The sequence below is a fragment of the Lissotriton vulgaris genome, chromosome 3_1 (assembly GCF_964263255.1).
Source record: "Lissotriton vulgaris chromosome 3_1, aLisVul1.2, whole genome shotgun sequence".
Taxonomy (NCBI): Eukaryota; Metazoa; Chordata; class Amphibia; order Caudata; family Salamandridae; genus Lissotriton; species Lissotriton vulgaris.
This window is the reverse complement of record NC_141689.1, coordinates 1,475,941,491-1,475,964,561: the sequence shown is the minus strand read 5'-3', so window position 1 is coordinate 1,475,964,561 and position 23,071 is coordinate 1,475,941,491. Positions and strand designations below refer to the sequence as shown.

General features: G+C 45.9%; 1 protein-coding gene across 1 annotated transcript in view; it reads right to left on the bottom strand.

The window, feature by feature from the left end:
- SMARCAD1 (SNF2 related chromatin remodeling ATPase with DExD box 1) overlaps nt 1-23,071 on the bottom strand; it is an 833,806-nt gene that overhangs the window by 654,370 nt on the left and 156,365 nt on the right. Inside the window, exon 3 of the mRNA XM_086961941.1 lies at nt 14,444-14,615. Coding sequence (XP_086818067.1) covers nt 14,444-14,615 — 172 coding nt within the window. The remainder of the gene's footprint in view (nt 1-14,443; nt 14,616-23,071) is intronic.

The following is a 23,071-nucleotide window of genomic DNA, read 5'->3' as shown; positions in this document are numbered from 1 at the left end:
AAAGGCCTAAACGGTGCAGCTGCCCACTAATTGCTGGACAGCTGGGAATCATCTGTGGCATGGGCTCTCAGTAGCCCTTTGGAAAATAAAAACTGCGCCACACAGCCATCTGGCTGGACACTAATAAGGCCCCCCTGAGCCTAGCAGGCTCTCAAAACAAATGAGGGGTCGTTGGAGCCCTGCAGGGCTCAAAACAAACAATGGGGCCTTCACGAGCCTCTCAGGCTCTAAACAAACATGCCCCCAGAGAGCCTCGTGGGCTCTGAATCACTGTGGGCCTCGTTGGAGTCCCTCACGGGGGACTCGGCATTAAAAGGACATGGCCCCGAACCTCAACAGGCTCTCAATCACGTTGGGGCGGCCCACTGCCAACCGGGGCCGCCCTTGAAGCCCACGTGGCTTCCCACATCGAGCGTGAGCTCGCGCTACTGCGGTGGGGGGGGAGGGGACGGCGGACACCGACAATGTGTCCCGGCGCCCCTCCCCTGCTCTGCCCCACTCCGCCCGGCCCCATCCCAGACTCACCGGGCCTCAGAGGCGGCTCCTCCGGGCGGCGGCTCTTCTTCGCTGGCGGTGGGGGCAGGCACCGACAATGTGCCTCGCGCCCCCGCCGCTCCTCTCCTCACTCGGGCCCGGCGGTGATCACCCTCACCTCTCTTCAGATGCCGCCGGGCTCCCTCAGCTCACGGGAGCCCGGCCGACCCGCCGCCATGCATCCTCTTCTCTCCCTTCCTTCCCCGGGCTCGCGGTCGCCATTTCTCGGCACCCAGGCTGCGGGGGCGGGACTTCCGGCCGGCCGCGCTGGGATTGGCCGGCCGGCGAGGTACTTCCGGGTCGCCGCGGGCAGCGCGGCGGCCCTCGCTAGGCAGGCAGGCGGGCAGGAATCGCGAGGTGGGCACTCGCCAATTTAATAAAGAACTGGGCAAATCCACAATCGGCAAAATAAGCGGAGTGGACTCCCGCGCCGATCCGCCGCCGGCCTCCAGCAGCAACACGCTTCCTAGCGCTATAGAGGGACACAAAGCGCTCCAGCACTAGAAGTGCAACCAAAGCGCCATGGGCAGGAAATGAAGCGCTCTCAGCACTATAAAGGACAAATCCAGCGCTCCCAAGCGCTACAGCACAGAAAAAGCACTTCCAGGTGCTTAGGGGGGCAGAAAGTCCAGCGAAGTCCCCCCCTCAGCCCAGGCAAGGCAGAGAGGTCCCCCCAGAAGTCCTCCAGGCATCCAGGGGCTGGGCAGCGCCCGCCCCTAGTAGATTCAAGTCAGAAACAAGAACATTTTGGAAGGGGACACAGCCCCTTCTTATACAGTGAAAAGTCTTTGAAGCCTTTGAAGTCTCAGTGTGAGAACCAGCTGGACTGGTTTAGAGGGAAGTCCCGTTCAGTATCAGGGCCAGAGGTGACAGTCGCCCAGCGGGAGGTGGAGCCAGCTTTGTAGTCAGGCAGGCACAGCCCTTCACTATCAGGTGCCATCTCCTCCCACTTCCCCGGCAGCAGATGCTGCCTTTCATCCATGGGCTGACTCAAGACAACCTCCTGGGCTCTCCAGCCCCTGTCATCCTCAAACCAGACAGTCAATCCACAAGCAGGCCCAGGCACTCTGGGCCAGGCTCACCAGCCAATCACACGCTAGCACCAACTTACACAAATATGCCAACTTTCAAAAGTAGTACTTCTAGACTAGACACAGTCATGCCGCATACATCATTTTGCAGCATTCACTCTCACGAGTTCATACAATATATATATATATATATATATATATATATATATATATATATATATATATATATATATATATATATATATATATATATCCAAAACACACACTCTCAGCCGGGAAGGAAGTAGCAGCACTCGCGGGATTGTTATCAGATGTTAGTTGAAAATAAACTAACATCTGATAACAATCCCGCGAGTGCTGCTACTTCCTTCCCGGCTGGGAGAGTATGTTTTGGAGCAGGATATTGACACTGGGCACCACCGTGTAAGCGGCACCCACCTAAGAGTGTCCAGTTGTTTGAAAGGTGCAGAGGTATGTATGAATCTATAATATATATATATATATATATATATATATATCTATATAATATATATATATATATATATTATTTTTTTTAAACAACCAATGTAGCCTTCTAAACATAAAAGGCTAAGGAAAGCTGTAAATATTATCTTTGCATATATCCAAATAAAGCAGGGAAACCAAAGGACACTTGAACTGCCTTTAATGTACAGCAGAAAGCATATCCCTGCAAAGAGAAAAGATGCAGGCATTGCTAGCTCATAGGCTGCATTGTAACTTAATTAGCATAGAAAGCTGAAAGCCAATACAGTGAAAACAAAAACTGGCACCGTGCCTTTAATGCAGCCATGACCCCTAGCTTCCTATCATGCCTCAGGGTGACAGGTAGGTCAGTTGTTCTTTGCGGGGACCCGGAGGTGAAGACACAAAGAGATAAGCAATTTTGGTTAATTTGCCCGGGGATGTGGGTGGGTTGCTTATGACTTTGATGAGGATACCCCTGGAAGAGAACTAGGATTACAGGTAAGTAACTCAATGTTCTCTTACAGGGGATCCTCATCAATAGTCATAAGCACTTGAATCGAGTACCAAGCCCATCCCCTCTTCCTGCGGACAAATGAGAACCATAAATGACAGTAACATCAAAGAATACCATTAAAAAAACTAACATTGAAACAAATACATCAAGGAGGCTTGGCCTCCTTGAGTATCTGCTCTGGAATCAGAGGCGAGACAATGGTGTCTTGTAAAAGTATGGACTGATTTTCAAGTCGCTGCATTGCAGAAATCGGCCATCAGTACATTGTGTAAAAAAGCCACTGTAGCTGCTTTTCCCCTCGTGGAGTGTACTTTAGGAGATACCAGAAGGGGTTTATTTGCAATTGATAATCCAGCTTGATGCAAGACACTATCCATCTGGAGATTGAACGCTTGGAGGCTGGGAAACCTGTCTTGATGGCACCATAGTTGAGAAACAGCTGATCAGATGTTCTAATTGTCTTAGTTTTATCAAAATAGAATTTTAAAACTCTCTTAAGGTCTAGGGAATGGAGAGACCTTTCTGCTGGTGTGGATGGATTGGGAAAGAAAGAGGGCATAGAGATCGCATGGTTGACATGGAAAACCGATACCACCTTTGGAAGGAAGGAGGGGTGAGTGCTCAACACTACCATGTTGTGATGGAAATCCATAAGGGTTCTTTGGGACAGAGAGCCTGAATCTAGCTTACTCTACGAGCTCAGGTAATAGCCACCAAGAACACGGCTTTCCATGTAAGGTGCTGAAGGATAGCCTTATGAATAGGTTCAAAAGGAGGACCCATCAGTTTGGAGAGAACCAGGTTCAACTCTCAAGGAGGAGAAGGAGGTCGGTCAGGGGGGGGGGAAACTTTCTTTAAACCCTGAAGGAAATCCTTAACCACCTGGAGCTGGAAGAAAAAACGTTGATTAGGAGCCTTTCTGTAGGCCGTAAAGGCAGCCAGGTGAACTTTAATGGAAGTATATTTAAGACCTGATTTTGCCAAATGCAGGAGATACAGTAAAATGACCTGCTTTTGCCCCTGGTAGGTTGAAACCCATTACATAAACAAACCACAAATAAACTCTCACCAATTAAAAGAATCGGAATTCTTGTGGAAGGTCTTTACGATTCCCTCAAAATCTTCATACAGTCCTGAGGGAGAATAAAGTGGCCGTACTGGAGGACCTCAGGAGCCAAGCTGATAATTTCAGTGAAGTAAGGTTGGGATGATGAATCCTCCCGTTCATTTTGGACAGAAATTCGGGTCTGCATGGAAGCCTCCTGTGTGAACACTCAGAGGTGGCGCAGGTCCGGGTTCCACCACTGCCGCGGCCAGTCCGGTGGTATGAGAATCAATCTCGGCCTGGAGCGTGCGAGTATGGTTATCACCTTCAGGATGAGAGTAAGAGGCGTAAAAGCGCAAAGAAAAGTTTCTGATCAGTTAATCAAAAGGGCATTTCCTATCGATCCTTATCAGTAAAACCTTGATGCAAAGGCGTGGCATTTTTTGTTTGATTCATCTGCGAAGAGATCGACTGCTGGACGACCCCATTTTAGAAAAATATTCGCCACCACTTCCTCGTTTAATACCCAGTCTTGCTGATCTTCGAAGTGGCGGCTCAGGGAATCCTCGTGTGAATTCTGCTCCCCTGGTAGATGAACCGTTGCGAAAGAGTTGTCTGGCCAGAAGCCATTGATAGATCACCTGCGCCTCCAGGGACAGAGGGCGAGAGTAAGTTCCCACTGGCTTGTTTAGATAATACATGGTGGCTGTGTTGTCAGTTTGCACTAACATCGACTTTGATTGTATCGACTGTTAGAAAGCTTTGAGGGCTAGATGTACTGCCTGCAGTTCCAGCATATTTATATGATACGATTGTTCTTTGTTCGACCACCTGCCCGGAGTCTGTAGAAGACCCATGTGTGCTCCCCAACCCTGGAGAGAGGCGTCTGTGATCAGGATTTGTGTAGTCGGCGGCTGGTGGAAAGGTATTCCTGCTAAGAAATTTCTTTGATGAGTCCACCAGGGAATGGATGCTTCCACAGCCTGGGAGAGAAGAATCCTGTCTTCACATCGTGCTGACGTTTGATCCCATTTGTCCCCTTAATCCTGTTTAAGAGGTCTCATGGAGTTGGGGACCAGAAAAATGCAAGATGCCATCAACCCCAGAAGTGATGCAACTTGTCGAACTGAGGGCTGCTGAACTTGAAGGAGATTGCACTTCTGCTGATTGAGAACAGTCTCTCCTCCGAAGGAAACACTTTTCCTACGTTGGAGTCCAGAGTAGCCCCTAGATATTGAATTCTTTGCATGGGCTGATGGATTGACTTTTCCATGTTCACATGAAGGCCCAGGAGACACAGTAAGTTCAGGTATATTTAATAATGGTCTTTTACCATTTGAGGAGATGAACCCTTCAGAAGGCAGTAGTCGAGATATGGGTAGATGAACAGACCTTGTCGACGTAATGCCTCTGCTACCACCGCCATGCATTTTGTGAACACTCGAGGTGCAGCTTTCAGGCCGAACCGTAGGACTTTGTACTGATAATATTTTGTGCCTACTAAGAAGCATAGAAACTTTCTGTGCCCAGGAGCAATCGGGACATGGAGGTAAGCGTCCTGGAGATCTATTGAGCACATCCAATCTCCTTTTTGAAGATGTGGATATATTTGATGGCGCGCCAGCCAGGGTCGGCGCTAGGCATGGGCAGCATGGGCAACCGCCCAGGGCCCCGCGCCTGCTGGCAGCCTTGGGGCCTCGCGCCGTTAATGACTCCAGAGTTCGGAGGCCCAGGGGGCCCCCCAAGAGATTACATTTCTTTTTTTATCACTCTCCCCTGCAGTCGTGTCTCTGTGGGCCTAATGGCTGCATCTGCATGTCGATGACAGTGATTAGAAAGTTAATTAAAGTGCCCTTGCCTGGGAAGTACGCCCTGCCCCTGTATGAATGAAAGGCAGAATATCCTGCTGGGCGCAGAGCAAAAGAATGGCGGCGCATCACAATGGAAAATCCTCACCTAGGACAAGTGGAAAGGGAGCAGGGAGTGAATAACAGGGGTGGGGTGGAGCAGATAGGTGTGAGTATGGCAACGAGACAAGAGGAGCATGCAGAGGAGCAGTGTCAGCATGCAAAAGTGGATGGAGCAGAGTTTAACGTCTGCTGGGTTACTCGAGTCTTAGACCTGGTATTAAATTAATATTGACATTGAAAAGGGGCCTTAACTTTTCCTGCAAAACCATTATTCTAGTGTCTGCAAAACAAATGAAAGTTCAGAAAAGCAGGTGATGAGACGGGTCGCTCTCCATTTTTGCAGTCACCATCAGAGTGAAAACACAAATCTTAACTCTGCAGCAGCACAACTCTCTGCTGCCTTTAATGCAACTTCAACAACACTCGTTATAATTCTTTCACAGTCTCATCATGTCAGAACTGGAGCCTTTTCGATATTATATACAAGGAAGCCATAGATGCTGCTTATTTATCATATGCAACTGATAATCACTGACAAGGCCAATAGTACTGGCATGTTATAGGTGTAATTTGACTTGTTGTAATATTTATCTGGAAGCAATGACAGAAGCAGCAAAATACCAGTTGGACGGCACACTATGCTAAGTACAGATTTATATAGCTTACATGTTTTTAAGCCACTCCCTTAACTACATTAGCCATGCCCCTGTGAAAGACCCCCCTAGCTTTTTCATCCCACTTAAAACCCTGCTGTCAGGTCAGTATGTTGGCTGTTTTTTTGGCTAGTTGTTGACCTGCTTTATGGTCAGGTGAGCCAGTTTTTACTGTTGATTTTCATGATATTAAAGCTTTTATTGCCTGCAGAAAACTAAAATCATTGCAGTCTTTCATACCTTACAAAAAACTTATACAGCAAGTCTTTACACGTTTAAAACTGCCCTAGTTTGCAAACATGAGACACTTTTCTAGCTAATTAACTCACTAATGGGGGCCCCTTTTATTTTGGTACTGGGGCCTATTTTCTTTCCCAGTCTGATGCTGCATCTTAGGCAGGGCCACTGGAATAATGCGATTGTGCAGCGATTTCTGCACAATTATGAATTTGACGCATTTGCCACATAATCCATCATCTGCTGCATAATATACAGAGTTTAACAAAAAAATTGCTTTCTATCTCAAACAGTTCTAAAGTTACTAAAAATGAAGCAACACGTCTTGCGCATGTGGGAAGGCCCTTTGAAAAGCTGGAATAGTCAACTTCCTATTTCTCACGGCTAAATTTGGGTGTTAAATTGGTACTAATGGGGTGCAACCGGTTCCCAAACAGTGTTACCAAGTTTAAAAATGGCAAAAAAATGAAGTAATACTATTTCAAAATGTGCCGGATTATGCCACATAATTTGCATTTTCATGCCGCATAATTTACTCACCCTGCCACATAATTCCAGTGGTCCTGATGTTAGGGTAAAACAAAGCAGTGATTTTGTTCCGGTTCATATTTCACATGCTTTAATTAATCTTGCTTTCCTCAAGAGTGCTAGCTATTTTCAGCATGTGTGTTACTGTATTTCATTTCACAGCATATTACTCTTGGATGATGCACCCTTGGTACTGTTGCCTCCAGGTTTTTATAACAGACTACAGTTGAGCACTTCGGAGTTGAGGATGAAGGCAGTACAACTTTCACATTATGCCTGTCTGTGGGTCAAAAAGGTGTTCAGATTACATGATCATTCAAAATATGGCCTCTCTGCAGAGCACAAAGAGCAATGGTCCTGCATTCCAGTTGTGATTCTATGCTAATGTGTGTGAAAGAGCTACTTATTGGTCAACGCAACAAGGTGAAAGGAAAATAATTTATTGTTGTTGCTCATTTAGCTTAAACAGCTAACAACCATTGACAAAACCCAGACGAGGGTGTGCAGTTTGGTTTAATTTTAATTATAAAAAAAAAAAAAAAAAACCTCTTTAGCCGGCCCGATCAGATTCCGCGTGGTCTCTGCTTAGGGGCCTCACATGTTCCTATTCTGCCCGGGGCCCCACATATCCTAGGACCGGCCCTGGCGCCAGCATGCGAAACCTTTTTGGATGCGTTTTTTTTTAGTAAACGTAGATCCAGGATAAGTCTGAAACTCTCTTTTTGACCCTTCTTTTGTACCAGGAAGTACCTGAAGTGTACCCTTTTTCCTCATTGTGATGAGGGAAAATTTTCGATAGCCAATTTTTGTAAGAACGTGGATACCTCCCGAAGTAACAGTGGTAGTTGGTAAACTCGTGACTTCCCTGGGGGGATGCACTTCAGGGGAACACAAAAACGTAGTGCATAACCATTCTGTAGTATATTCAGCACCCACTGATAGTTTGTTATTTCGCACAACTCTTTTACATGTCCGGAAATACTTCCTCCCACTGGAGTGTGTGACAGCGACAGAGGAAGTGAACTTTCATTGCTTGCCGGTGTTCTTAGCAGTTGAGGACTGTCAGGGTGCTCCTCTACCTCTGGAAGGGCGACGTCTCTGATAGTGAGATTTGGTCTGATGATACTGCCTATTGGACCATTGAGGGGCTTGAAACCTCTGATTGAATGCCCTACGATCTTAAGGCCTCTAACGCCTGTAACTCTTTCTCTGAACCAACAGCTTTGAGCGTGTCCAGTTCAGACTTCATCATGGCCATCTCCTTGCTAGTGTGAGAACAGAACACTGAATTACCAGAGAAAGTCACACTTAGGATGCGTTGTTGGGCCTCCAGTTCAAAGCTGTAAGGCGCAACCAAGAGGACCTTCTTGAGCATTCCAAATGTGAATATGAATGAACAGCTAAAGAAGCCCCATCAGCTCCTGCACTAATCACTTGGTTGGCCAGGAGGGCTCCCTCTTGGAGAATCTCCCCAAAGTCTTGCGGGTCTTCTTTGGGCAGTCTTTCTTTGGAGCGTTCTAGAGAGTCCCACAACGCTCGATCATAATAGCTCAACAGAACAGCCGCACTGGAAAAGTTCAAAGAGGCTGCTGCAGACCCGCAAACTTTTCTCCCCCAAGAATCTTGGGCTCTGCTCTCCTTGTCCGGAGGGACTGTTGATGACCCACGGCATGGGTCTTCCTTGCAGCCGCAATAATCACCGAGTCCGGTGGAGGATCTGACTTGAGAAACAGGGGATCTTGTTCTGCTGGTCTGTATTTCTTTAAGCTCCTTGCTGGTGCCGTTTTTAGGTCGAGCCTGTAACAGCGCGCATGGGCTGTTCTGGCGAATACTTTATGTAGGGGGCTTTGAAAACGAACCTAAGAATCGCACATACTCAGGCATGTGCTTTTTGTTTTGGCCCATGCTATTGGCCTTTCCGTGCGTCTTATTAACAAAGACAATTACAAAAAACAATTTGATGGACAGAATGTAGATCAATGTCTTACATTCACCCCAGTACAAGGATCTGGGCCTAAATCCATCGTTTTTTGCACTCCACACCACCCTGGGTCAGATAATGGCTTTATGCAAATCAGCTCTGACCCTGTGCCCCATGGGAACAGTCCAGTCCGAACTACAACAGCCATATCTTTCCCAGACCGGAATCAAGCATCCGAGGACCGAACCGGTTTCGAGGTAACTGCCCTAAGTGCGCTGGGGATGCCCAGACGTGGGTCCCAGGCACTCCACACCACTGGAGTCAAGCTAGCCGGGCTGATGAGGTGTTACCTCGAAACCGGTCCGGTCCTCGGATGCTTGCTTCCGTTCTGGGAAGGACATGGCTTTTGTAGTTCGGACTGAACTGTTCCCATGGGGCACAGGGTCAGAGCTGATTTGCATATCGCCATTGTCTAACCCAGGGTGGTGTGGAGTGCAAAAAAAACGATGGATTTGGGCCCAGATCTTTGGACTGGGGTGAGTGTGTGACATTGATCCACATTCTGTCCATCACCTGTTTTGTTTGCTTATTAACAAAGACAGCACGCAATTGGCCAAAGGCGGGCACATTGCTCCGCCCATGGCCTATTAGTGTTGGTTACCCGCACGGCCGGCATGTGGTTTCAATTATCGTGCCCAGACACGGGCATGATTATTGAAACCAGAGATCTCGCTGTGGCGCGCGCATCACCCGCGTTTGTCGATTGTCCCGGAAAGCAGCCAGCTATATTTCAGAATGGATAATGTCTAGGAACTGGCAGTTCTTTTTCTGTCCTGCAATACTCTGCTCCTACTTTGTGCGGTTTTCAGATGCATACATATTTTTCCTTGCATCTCTAGATGCGGCTACTCCCTGCTCTTGCTAGTGTGCGGACTTTCAGCCTATTTATAGTGACTACTCCGAGAACACCTATAATTTCCCCTCGAGCAGCTGTGTTCGGTGCCTCAGATTGATGAAAGATCAACCTCCTTTGCAGCAGTAATGTTATCTATTTAAGCGATCTCACTACACTAGCGGTAGACAATCTACGATGGCGTTTCACAGATGTGCATTGTTTAAATGATTGCCTACTTCATCACTATTGAACGACTGCAAATAACTCTTGCTCTGTTGTGATGATACTTGCTTGACTTGTTTGCAAAAAAACAGAACGTAATTTACTAATTCGATCAGCAGAACCCCTTAGTTCCCATATCCATTACGCTGATCAGTAACGTAATCCTGCCAAGCTAACTATTAACTGGTGAAGTCTGGCCTTTGACACAGCTTTAGTTGCCTTATTGATATTGCTATTGTCTAGGCATGTATGCTGGACCTTAAAAAGGCCATAGTCCCCTTTCTTGGATTGACTACTCTGGAATAAAACCATCTTCTGCTATATTTCTTGTCAATCTCCTGGAGTCTTCAAAAAGCAAATTAAATGTCAAGATAACTCTTGTGAATAATGTTCTTGCTGGGGCCAGATAAGCGTTTTGTCTAGGGACAGTTTTACCTATCATGAAGTAGTGCAGATGGTTAATGTGCCTGCTGCATAGAACGTGTGCCAGACAGATCACTACATTGCATTTATGCACAGTTGCTGTCGGAAGGAACATTAACTATCCTTAAAGCATAAAATGCAAAAAAAACATTTTGCCTGATTTTAAGATGCCACTTCTAAAAACTACCGTGTTTTTAATGGAAATTGAGCACCTTTGCAATTGGTTTTGAATTTTGACAATGCCTTTCAATATTATAAAAGGCATTGCCATTTACAATGCCAAAAGCTCAAAATCAAGTAAATGCGAGACCTATTGCATTGTAAATGCTTATTACAGCTGGAGTAAGGAAAACACCCATGACTGGTTGTAAAAGACCAGGAACCAGTGGAAGCAAAGGCCTCGATGAGGACCTCTGATGCAATGTCTCAAATATAACAGATGCAGATGTCTGGGGTGCAGACATCTCTATGTTTAGTTTTTGTGCTCCTCTGGCTAGGACATCATGGAAAGTGTTGATGTCATTAACATGTGACACTGTGGCCGTAGGAGTGGGGAAAAAATCCCTCTTGGAGAAGTGTGTCGAGGAGGACCACCAGGAGGGTGAACTTCCTCTCCTATGATGGGTGGTGTGGTGGGTGATTGGCCAGCTGCCTGCACCAGTCGAGCCAGAGGGGATCTGTGCAGAGGGCTTGAATAGTCCAATGGCTGTTGAACCTGTGTTTAAGGCTCTTTCTGCCAATGATGTACCGGGGAGAAGCCACCTGGGAAAGAGGTTAACAGAGGGAGATCCGTGTTCTTACCCTGGTTGCGTAGCTGTCGTCTGCGGGAGGGATTTTTGTACCTGCCGTTCTGGAGACTGAGAAAATGAGCTTCGAGACATCAAGATGACTTGAGGGGATCCTACTGCCGACACAGAGGGTTCCGAGAGGTCTTTTGATGTGGAGTGGCGTCTCCACGATGTCGAATTGTGTGAAGAAGTCGATAAATGTGAACGCCTCGTCGTTGAGCGACTGTGAGCCACTAAGATCTGCGAGCCCAACAAAGGAAAAATCTGCCTCTACGTCAGATCGTGTGTGTTTTGATGTCGACGGATATCCCGTCGACAGAGAATTGTGCTTCGACATTGGAAGAGGAGTACCCAACGGAGTACCAAGTCTCGAAGTCATACGTGGGGAAGGTGATGGAGAAATCTTTCTCAATGTCGAGAAACCCCTCGACATCATCGATTCATGTCTCGACGTTGAGCGCCGTCTTGTGGACTGCAACGAAGACCATCTCAACGTCAGATCTGGTCTTGACATCGTATTCCCTCTCGACGTCGAACGTCTTGACTGTGAAGGAGGGATCTGCTTTGATGTTGAATCTTTTCTCGTCGACGATCTATTCCTTGATGTTGACCACCGCCTGGATGACAGCAACAGCGGACTGTCTCTCAACGTCGAACGCTGTACCGAAAGAGACAACAAAGAGCGGTGTCTCGACGTTGGGCGATCCCGCACCAATGGAGAGCGACTCCTCGACGCAGACCATCAACTGGTTGACAGTGGCGGAGGGTTCGTCGCTGATTAAGTACCTCTATGTCTGGAAGTCTTCGACAACGACCGATGTTCTCTTGACGGTGAGCCCGCCGTCGATGGGATTGTAGCCTACGTTTTCTTCGCCGATGGAGGTATTCTCAACGCCGACCCCGATGAAGAGCAGACCAGAATCTTGCTTCGGGAAGATGATCTGGGCTTCTTCTTTTACCTGCAAGTCTACTGGGAGGGTGATGGAGGATGTGTGCAAGCATCAGTATCTGCACATATATGGTTTGTCTCTGCGTAAATGCACTATACAAAAGCAAATTCAAAGGTAGGTAATGCTTTGCATGGTGCACAGATTTTTTTCTGCGGCAAATGAATAATTACTCAAGCCAGTATGGCAGAGCTTTAGGATCTGAATTGTTTTTTGAGCTTCCTTTTAGAACTGGTCTAAAAGCAATGACTTTATCTAGTATATTTTAATAAAAGTGATGTGAAAAGCAGCAATTTACCCACTGGTTCCAAAAGTGTCAGAACCTTGGACAGGAAATCCCTCGACTCCAACTTTCACTTATAAGCAACAGTGAGTATAGTGAGCAAACTCTATGAAAAGTGTGTAGACATTATATTTCCAGACACACAAACATAATTATCAGATTGTGAGATTTTGGTAACACCTTACTCGCTTTCATTGAGGTCCCAGAGCCCTCCCCAATTGGTTGAGTAGGTAGTTAACCAATCTTCTAGTGCATGAATGAGGAAAAAAAGTTGGTTGCAGTGTCATCTATTAATGTTGAGTTCAGGTGTTGCGTGTGATGCCCAGAAACTGTGCTCCAGACTTTGCAAGTAGCAGTGGCTTAGGCATTAAGTGGAACGCAATGGTAGCAGATACAATCCTGTATTACTTAAAGGTCAATAGTGTCAGATTTGAGGAGCAATTCAGGTATTTATTGCTGTTCTGAAGTCAAACTGGATCTGGATGATTTTCCAAGGAAGCATACTTCGAGGCTTGCATGTCTGGATAAGAAAGAGCTTCCCAATGGTGTTTTTGCTTGGACGCTACACAGGAACACTGTAGCCAACCACTGAAGGCACTGTTAGGTCATCAAGGAGCTCACCAAGGAGAAACAGTAGCCCACACTCTGGAGGCACTGATGTGCCACCAGCAAACCCATATAGATTTCACCAAGCAACAATAGAAGCCCATACAGTTTGAGGCACTGTTAAGCCACAAGTGTTCACTGTATAGTGTGAACCTAAAAGCAATAGAAACCCTGGTCCACTAGAGGCAACATTAAGCAATAAGTTTACGTTATATAACGTTTATCCAGGCCCAATAATTAAGGAAAATATTATTTGAAACCTAATAGAAAATTCTGCAATTTAATATGAAAAGTTGTAATTATAATAATGAATCACTAATTGACTGTCATAAATGTTTGCGCTACTAAAGATAGCCAAAGGTAATATACTAGTTGACCTTATACTGAAGATTTCTACTTGAAGATTACTTTGGAAGAGTTTGTAAATACTATTTAATATCATGCAATCGTTTTAATTTGCATTGTTCTAATTACGGATACATTTGTGTCACAGACCAGCTGTAAATGTTGTAGTAATAATGACAAGAGAAAGACATAAATATTAAATATTCTATGCAACAAATATGGCAATACCACAATATTGGGTGTACATATTAAGATTGTTATTCTGAAGTACTGGGGTTTCATGCAAACAAGACAATTTATTTTTAAAAAGTCTGGGAAACAATGTCTAGTGTTTCATGGGAGCAGGGTTATTCCTAAAGAATCTTTAGGACAGCATCATCTTGAGATGTTACAGTATCGACTTCAGCTATGCACAATGTTAGACATTTCTGGTGCAGGAAGATGGTTCTGGGGTGACATGAGGTTTCTCCATTTCAGGTAGCAAGTAGTGTTGGTAGAGTGAGAGGACACAGACTGCAGGCCCCCGACAAGGTCTCAACCACACCTTCAATAAGAGCGGAGAGAGGTGTGCAATGTTATGAGGGGGGTGGGCTAAAATTGAACTATAACTATAACATTCTATAGAGTAACATGAGTGAATTGGAGATTGACGGATAGAGTGAGTTACCATTCATCCTAGTATTCTGAACAAGGCTGATGCTCATCAGCACAGACTAACTGAGAAAGTTACAGACCATAGACTGCACAGGTCATTTATGACTGATGAGGCGAAAGAGTAGAGAATATGGGTTAAATTAATAGTTTTAACATGAATGGAATGCAGTCAACATCACGACAAGACCTAGCAGGAGGTTAAATTGTACAAGCAGGCAGCAATGGCGCATGACACAACAATAGTAGAAATAAGAAACAGAGAGATAAGATGGAACCAGGAAATTCATAAAGGTTTGCAGCAAAGGTTTGGTGAGGAGGTTAAAAGCAATGTTTTTCAGAAGCTAAAGTATCAGAATAATGTGTCTATCTTGTGAGATCATGAGAGTGGGAAGGAATTTTTTAATTTACTAAAGTTACTTACATTTTAATCTCTTTGTCCCCCTTTGCTGAACTTTGGAATTCTTCATCAGAGAACGTTTCAGGTGCAACATACTCTCCTTCAGAGTCTACTTCTGGAAAATTAACTTGCTTTTCTTTAATGAGAACTGAATTATTAAGCATTTTTGACTCTGGAGTCTCTGGAACTGCAATTTCTGAAAAAAATAAAACAAAACAATTACAATAACATCTCTAATTTGTGTCTCTCTCTCTCTAGCATCAATGTTATGCTGCTGACACAATAACTATAGGTAAGCCATACCATTCATAAAACGTGACCAATGATCCTGAAGACCGCATTGTTAGTCCACAAGTATTCAACAACAGGAGACCAATCTAAGTAAGCTACATTTTTAAGATACCTACATGATACCTACAGGTGAGGAAGAACTAAGAGGAAGAAGTCAGTCTTAAAGGGTGGAGTGGTCTCAACGAACAACAAAGGAAACATTCCTTGTGACAGCGATTTGGCCCAGTTAACACGTTTATATTTTAGCTTAAAAGTTCTCAGATCTCAATTCTCTCTTGCAGGCCATCATTTTGCTGTGTCAGTAAATCTTGCAACAGCACTAAAGTTGTGCTCACTCCATTTGGAGTAAGCAAGGGAGTGTTTGGTTCTTAAACAGAGGAAATTTTCACTCTCAGAGTTTCACCAAAAATGTTACTTCATTGGCTTCTCCATGAGACTGTCAAGTAGAGGGCTTTGACAAGTGTTGAAAAAGGTCACCAAGGGAAAGGCGGCCCACAACAGGGTCTGACAAATCCTCACATCTTTTCAAGTAGAGGAGATTGGACACCACTTTTTTTAGGACTGGTAAAGGGCTTCAAGCAAACAAATCTGATCAATTACTTCAAACCTTCAGGCAAAGGGTGGGTGAACTTTTATCAATCAGTCGCAGGATACAAGAATGTCACTAACTATAGCTCTTCTACGCCCTTTCTCTCCAGCACTGGATTTTTCATTTCTATAGCTGTTTTTCAGCTGAACCAACAAACAGCAAATTAAATATGTAATGTGACAGGGGGGAAGCTCCCTTACTCAACAAGCATTTACAATGCAATGGTCTCGGCATCATTAAAGGTAGAGCTATTGGCATTGCTCATGACATTTCTTTAAATCATAAATAAATGGCATTGTCATTTACATTCCCAATAGCTTAATCGTTAAATAAATGGCATTGTCATTTACAATGGGCAACTGCAAGACTTTGTTTGTAATGTAAGCCATGCTTACGCAATACTGTTGAATTTCATTATCGTCGCCTAGTGCTATTTTTCAGCCGTATATAGCGTGAGTTTTGTGGAGGTGCACCCTGCAAGCTCACACACTGCTCACCCCACACACTCGCACACTGCTCACCCTGCGTAATGCGAAAAGACCTAGCTCTGCCCTTCGGCCTGTGTTGTAATCGTACAGTAGGTTGTGAGTAGCTGCGCTTGATTGGTTGAGGCATCCCCTCCTTGCTGCTCCCTTCACAGAGGGCCAGCTGCCTCAATGAAGCTCCCACGTGTTCAGCTGTTCTTTGTTTTAGCTCTTGTGTGTCAGTGCACCGTGTAAGCGCACAAGCATTCCCTGCTCTCTCTGGAACAGGCACTCACCACTCTACGCACTCACCACTCTACGCACTCACCACTCTACGCACTCACCACTCTACGCACTCACCACTCTACGCACTCACCACTCTACGCACTCACCACTCTACGCACTCACCACTCTGAGCAGATGCATGACTGGGTATACTCATTTGTTTTTTTAAGTCCTACACTGGATAGTAGGTGCCGTTGGTTCTCGTATTTGGAATCACTGGCAGTGGTCTGAAGTAGGGCAAGCAGCAGTGGCCTCCTCAGAAACTTCTTGGGCCCTGGCACTTATTATGGCACTAATTAAACACTGCTAACAAGTGATTTTGCTTTCTAGAAACCACGTCACTGCCTCATTATTTACCGCTCTGTTTTCACTTATGTTCATAGACACATCATTGTTTTGTGCTTCCGCGCCAGTGGCGCTTTCCGTTAATGTACTTGCACGCAAACCGCAACCTGTTGCATAACTTGCAGATTTCAACAAAAAACTTATTGTGCCTGACCCGGCAGACTCCCGAGCAGCCTTCGAGGCACGCACCTCTGCCGAGCCGAGGCCCAGGAAGAGAGGCTGGAGTGCACGCGTGCCCAGCATCATCCAGTTCGGACACTAAATGCACATGCAGTATGGTGCACGCGCGCCCACCATCTGGATTCAATTACGGCGCCCCTGACAGCTGCTAATTGATAATTTATAGCCTTCTGCTGCGCTTCTCCGAACAGAATATGCAGGAAGTGGAGAAACTCCACAAACTATGGCCTATTACGAGCTGCCTTGTAAAAAGACGGAATATGCAAACACAACAGGTGATGGACCGAATGTGGATCAATGTCACACACTCAACCCAGTCCAAAGATCTGGGCCCTAATCCATCGTTTTTTTGCACTCCACACCACCCCGGGTTAGACAATGGCGATATGCAAATCAGCTCTGACCCTGTGCCCCATGGGAACAGTCCAGTCCGAACTACAAAAGCCATGTCCTTCCCAGAACGGAATCAAGCATCCGAGGACCGGACCGGTTTCGAGGCAACCCCTCTCATCAGCCCGGCCAGCTTGACTCCAGTCGTGTGGAGTGCCTGGGACCCACGTCTGGGCACCCCCCGCGCACTTAGGGCGGAATATGCAAACACAACAGGTGATGGATCGAATGTAGATCAATGTCACACACTCAACCCAGTCCAAAGATATGGGCCCAAATCCATCGTTTTTTTGCACTCCACACCACCCCGGGTTAGACAATGGCGATATGCAAATCAGCTCTGACCCTGTGCCCCATGGGAACAGTCCAGTCCGAACTACAAAAGCCATGTCCTTCCCAGAACGGAATCAAGCATCCGAGGACCGGACCGGTTTCCAGGCAACACCTCTCATCAGCCCGGCCAGCTTGACTCCATTGGTGTGATAAGGTGTTACCTCGAAACCGGTCCGGTCCTCGGATGCTTGATTCCGTTCTGGGAAGGACATGGCTTTTGTAGTTCGGACTGGACTGTTAGGCACAGGGAGATTAAGGGCCCAGAATCAGAGGATGTTGATCCGACACCGAGGCTCGAACCTGGTTCCCCAGCGGTAAAGTCGGCAGATCAGGCCGTTACGCCACATCCTCAGATTCGGCACCCAGACCTTCGATGCCGCCGGCCGCGGGCTTCTGAACAAACCTTTTGGCCCCAGCAGTTATTCTTTTACAAACTAAGCACGGGAAGCAATAATAGACTTCGAAGCTATGTCCAGTATAGGGAACTGTGACTTGATATCTGCTAGTGACCAGGTCAAGTCTTCTATTCCACTCACAAGCAGAAACGAAAGTAAGGCCTCTTTCCAGATTGTTCAGTTCCCAAAAGAGCTGTACCATGAGCGTGAAGACACAACACTAGCTAGTGAAGTATTCAAAAGAAAGATAATTTAATTTTGTGTACAGTGAACTCATTCGACAGTTGGATAAGAGAACAAACACATCACACATCAAATCTGGTCATTCTTTCCGTCCATTAAATCTGGTGGTGATTTTAAATTTCTGGTTAAACCATTGTACTTGGGTCGCACGAGTAAGTACCAGAGTAAGCAGGGATGGCACACTTTACTTTTGCTGCTCCTTTGAAAGAATGCACTGTGCTGCATAGAGAATAAGCGCCAACACGGCAAACTGATTCTGCTGTATGCGGCCTCATAACCGTGACCTCCTGGATTACTACTGTCAACTTAGTGTCTGTCCTTAAATTGTGGTCTTTCGCAAAGGTGCAACAGCGGCCATTCACTTACCAAGAAACTGCAGCGTTCTTGCACATTTAACAGAAAACTCCAGCTATTCATTGTTTGTAGAAATATTTGAAATTATTATAATAGCACACATTTTTTGACGTAAGTCTGCATTATAATCACCTTTGTAAAACTCTTGGGAAATACACAGACACGCGTTAGTTATGCCTAAAAATAAATGTTCTTATGCTGGACAAATGTGCCTTTGAATTATTAATACTGGTATTTCAAAATCCACTTACACTGCTACACAAACGTTACTCACAGCTTATGCACCACACCGGAATGCACCACTCCGGAAGTTTAGAACAAGCCGTGAGCGTGCAAGCTCCCGAACTTCTGGTTTCGGGATGTGCACGCTCACGGCTGTCGTGGGGCGGGACTTCCGTCTTTGCGAGAAGCCCGCGCCCGGAGTGGATGGCCGAGAGGACCGGTGGCAGCAGAAGTCAGGAGTGGCGGCTGAGGCCGCCGATGCGGTAAGTGGGGCTTGGGACGTGTGTGAGTGTGAGTGTGAGTGTGAGTGTGAGTGTGAGTGTGTGTGTGTGTGTGTGTGTGTGTGTGTGTGTGTGTGTGTGTGTGTGTGTGTGTGTTTTATGGGGGGATATGCGGAACGAAAAACTGGATTCATAGGTGTGTTACTCAATAGTCACAAAAATAATGGAACTGGGTCTATAAACAGTGGCACGGTCTCTGGAATTTCCTGTTGCCTTAGACCTGTAGTTGTAAATATATCAGTACCTGTACAATGGTTTCATGTCCGAGAAGGTTAACTACCTCAAATGTGATAATTCAAAATCAGAAACAATTTTATTTCCTTCAGACTAGTTTTTGACAAATATGTCAAAATTGATAGCAGTCATTTGAGTTCCTCTAGGTGAGGTTGATGTAGCACTAACCAGTGAGCCCAAAGTTCCATATGTTAATTTATTTATGTGTTTGTTCCCTTATCTCTTAAGATTTTAAGCACTAATAAATAGGTTAAATACAGCTTTAAGGGTCTTTCTTTAAGCGTGATATGATATTTTCTGGCACATTAAAAGAATCTGTCTTTAATGTATACCCCTAGTATAAAGTAGCAATTCATATATGAATGGATTATAATGTTGTTTGTGTATATTGTTGATAAAATAAACATTTAGTCATGTACCTTTGACTGTATTCAATCACAAATAGTGTTACGGACTAGGTCCCCACAAGGATGGTAGCACGTGTTCAAGTCCCCACAAAGATGGTGCTGTGCGCACCATTAAATAACAACATATTTGCAAATTTGAAGCAGGATCCTGTATAATGAATTTTTTCTTAACATTTTTCTGTTATTAGTGTATTTTAAAAACATTAGGATAGGTTAGTCCCCACAAGGCTGGTATTCACACATAGTCCCCACAAGGATGGTAACACGTGTATGTGTGTGTGAGTGTGTGGGTGTGTGTGTGTGTGTGTGTGTGGGCGGGGGGATGTCTCTGTATGTATGCGTGTATGGGCGCTTGTGTGTGTGTCTGTGTGTCTGCGCATACGTGTGTGTTTGCGCTTCCCAGGAGACAGGAAATGGCCACAGCGTGCGCGTTCGCGCGCGCGTGGCCCGCTCAGATCGCCTTCTTCAAGATGCGCGCGGCCAGCTCCTGTCCCCTGGAAAGCTGTGTTGCTGACTAAAGGTCTCTGGCGAGACAGCGCTTACGCGCGGTCAACGCCACGAGACCTAATAAAAACAAGCAACTGATGTGTTGAAGAGTCAGGATGTGAAGATAACAGGCCCAAACTAATTAACTCGACACTCATCAGGGCAGTGAACCAAATCGGCAACCTTAGGCAGGGCCATTGGAATTATGAGATTATGCAGCCACAGCTAATTTCGCATAATTCTATATTTGCTGCATTTGCCAACCAATCCATCTGCTGCATAATATTGGCTTTGTTTCTAGCTCTAACAGTTCAAAAGTTACAAAAAAAGAAGCGACATGTGTTGCTACCCAGCGAAAGGTCCTTTGCAAAGCTGAACTGGTCACCTTTCTATTGCTTAAGGCTATATTTTTGGTATTAAACTGGTGCTAATGAGGAGCAACCAATGCCCGACAGTGTTACCAAGTTAAACCAGACCTATTGCATTGCAAATGCTAGTTAATAAAGCAAGTATTTTACTGGACAATCAGCTTATTGCCATTGCTTTTATACCTTCAGTCTTGCGCCTATGAATGACTTACAACTACCTCCCCCTCGAAGACCCTTTGACTGCTCACCCCCTTTAACACAGAGCCAAGGGCTAAAAGGGGTAATACTTGGCTTACTTACTCAGGAATTCAAGTAGGTCAGGCCCCAGGAGAGCTGGAGTAAAAGGTCACAACCCCATGGATGGACCGAGCAAACCCTGCTTGCCCTCTGAAAGGGATGTTAACATGAGATTGCTGTACTTTACAAATGTTATCACATAACGTAAAATGAGGATTCATTCCCCCCCCCTCCCCTTACTAGAGGACGCAGAGGACTCTCCCCTCGGCCCTGAGCGAGAAGGGTACATGGGAGGGGCGTTGTTTCTGAAACAGGGGCCCGCAGCCCTCTCCATACTGGTTTATTGGTAGGTGGTTTCTTCCCGTCATCAAGCACCTGCCAATTATCAGGGAAAAAACTGATAGAATGGTGGATTTCAAAATATCATTTTACCTCACTATAAAATACCGCCATGTCCTGCATGTAAGCAGTGCATAAAAACGAACAGAGAACACAACTGACTGGCTGGCGCTGAGGTCAAATGTCTTCTATTGAATGCCGAACTTTACATGAGAGCCCACTGCTCCAAAAAGGAGGCAAAACAATAATAATAAGTAAATACATAACAAACAAACAAGCACCCTCCCACGGTCCTGGTCTAAAGGCGAGGCCATTTTGCGTGGAAATGTTTGCTTACTCATTTCCTTCTTGTGATCATTCATTCATAACTCAACAATGTTTGGTAGGCGCAGCACACAGGAATGTGGTACACTTGTTCAAAGTACGGCGTATCACAGTGGTGTATTCGGTGGGCCCCCTAAACCACACAAATCAATGAAGAGCGACTAAACAGGAGTGGATGACGGGTCATTTGTTTCTTTCTCTTTGTATTTAGACACATTTCACTGCTGAACCTCGGATTGCCCTGTTAAAGTCTTTTGCTGGTTTTCCAAAAAGTGTTAATGTTAGCCTATCAGCAGAAAGATGTAGGCTTTTGCATTTGAAAGGCTGTCTCTGGCCTCTCACCCACTGGGCAGTTTAACCCGTAATCTCCTACAAGGACAAGCATTTGCAATGCAATAGGTCTCGCATTAATTAAGTTTGAGCTATTGGCATTGCTAAATATTTCAACACCAATTGCAACAAAAGTCTGTAAATTGTAGGCCAAAAAAATGTGAATTTATTTTTGTAGCAATGGTGGCATGCTGCGCTTTAGATGAATATGTTTAAAAGTAATGTGCGCCATACTCCGATTGCTACAATAGTTAATTGTGGATGCGTTAACAATTGATGTATGCACTGATGGCTTGTGGTGTATGTGCCTGTAGAAATTATGCACTGATGGCGTGTGTGCCTGGTGAAAGTGTGCACTACTGGCTGGTGGTGTGTGTGCCTGGTGAAAGTGTGCACTACTGGCTGGTGGTGTGTGTGCCTGGTGAAGTGTGCACTGATGGCTGGTGGTGTGTGTGCCTGGTGAACGTGTGCACTGACGGCTGCTGGTGTGTGTGTGTGTGTGCCTGGGGAAAGCGTGCACTGGCCTTTAGTGGGTTGTGCCTGGTGGAAGTGTGCACTGACGGCTGGTGGTGTTTGTGCCCAGTGAAAGCGTGCACTGACGGCTGGTGGTGTTTTTTGCCCGGTGAAAGCTTGTACTGACCGCTGGTGGTGTTTGTGCCTGGTGAAAGTGAGCACTGATGGTGTGGGTGTGGTTGTGTGGGTGTGGTTGTGTGTGGGTGTGGTTGTGTGTGGGTGTGTGTGGGTGGGTGTGTGTGGGTGGTTGTGTGTGGGTGGTTGTGTGTGGGTGGTTGTGTGTGGGTGGTTGTGTGTGGGTGGTTGTGTGTGGGTGGTTGTGTGTGGGTGGTTGTGTGTGGGTGGTTGTGTGTGGGTGGTTGTGTGTGGGTGGTTGTGTGTGGGTGGTTGTGTGTGGGTGGTTGTGTGTGGGTGGTTGTGTGTGGGTGGTTGTGTGTGGGTGGTTGTGTGGGTGGTTGTGTGGGTGGTTGCGTGGGTGGTTGCGTGGGTGGTTGTGTGGGTGGTTGTGTGTATGGTTGCGTGTGTGGGTGGTTGTGTGAGGTTGTGGTTGTGTGCGTGTGGTTGGTGTGTGTGTGTGTGGTTGGTGTGTGTGCGTGTGGTTGGTGTGTGTGCGTGTGGTTGGTGTGCGTGCGTGTGGTTGGTGTGCGTGTGTGTGTGCGCACGCCAGTGCTTGAGGGTAAAAACTTTGCAGTAACTGATCAGCCCACTTTGTTCTTACCTACTTTAGCCAACTTTTTCAACTTAAAAATCAGGACATGAAGTTAGCAGCAAAAGTGGCGTATTTTATAGACAACATAAGCAGCAGACACTGTACCTATCAAGAACAGTGCTCTTTGGAGGAAGAAACATCACAATACTACGGTTGAAGCTCTGTTCAGTCCTTAGCAAAGGAAGGCGTTACTCCTCTGTAACTTAGACTTCCAATGTCTACAGGTATTTTAATCTACTACTCTCACTTGCCATTTTTTAAAGGGGGTCCCCAGTATAAGTTAAGTGACTAAAATTCAGACTAGCCATATTTATAAAACATCAGAAGCAAAAT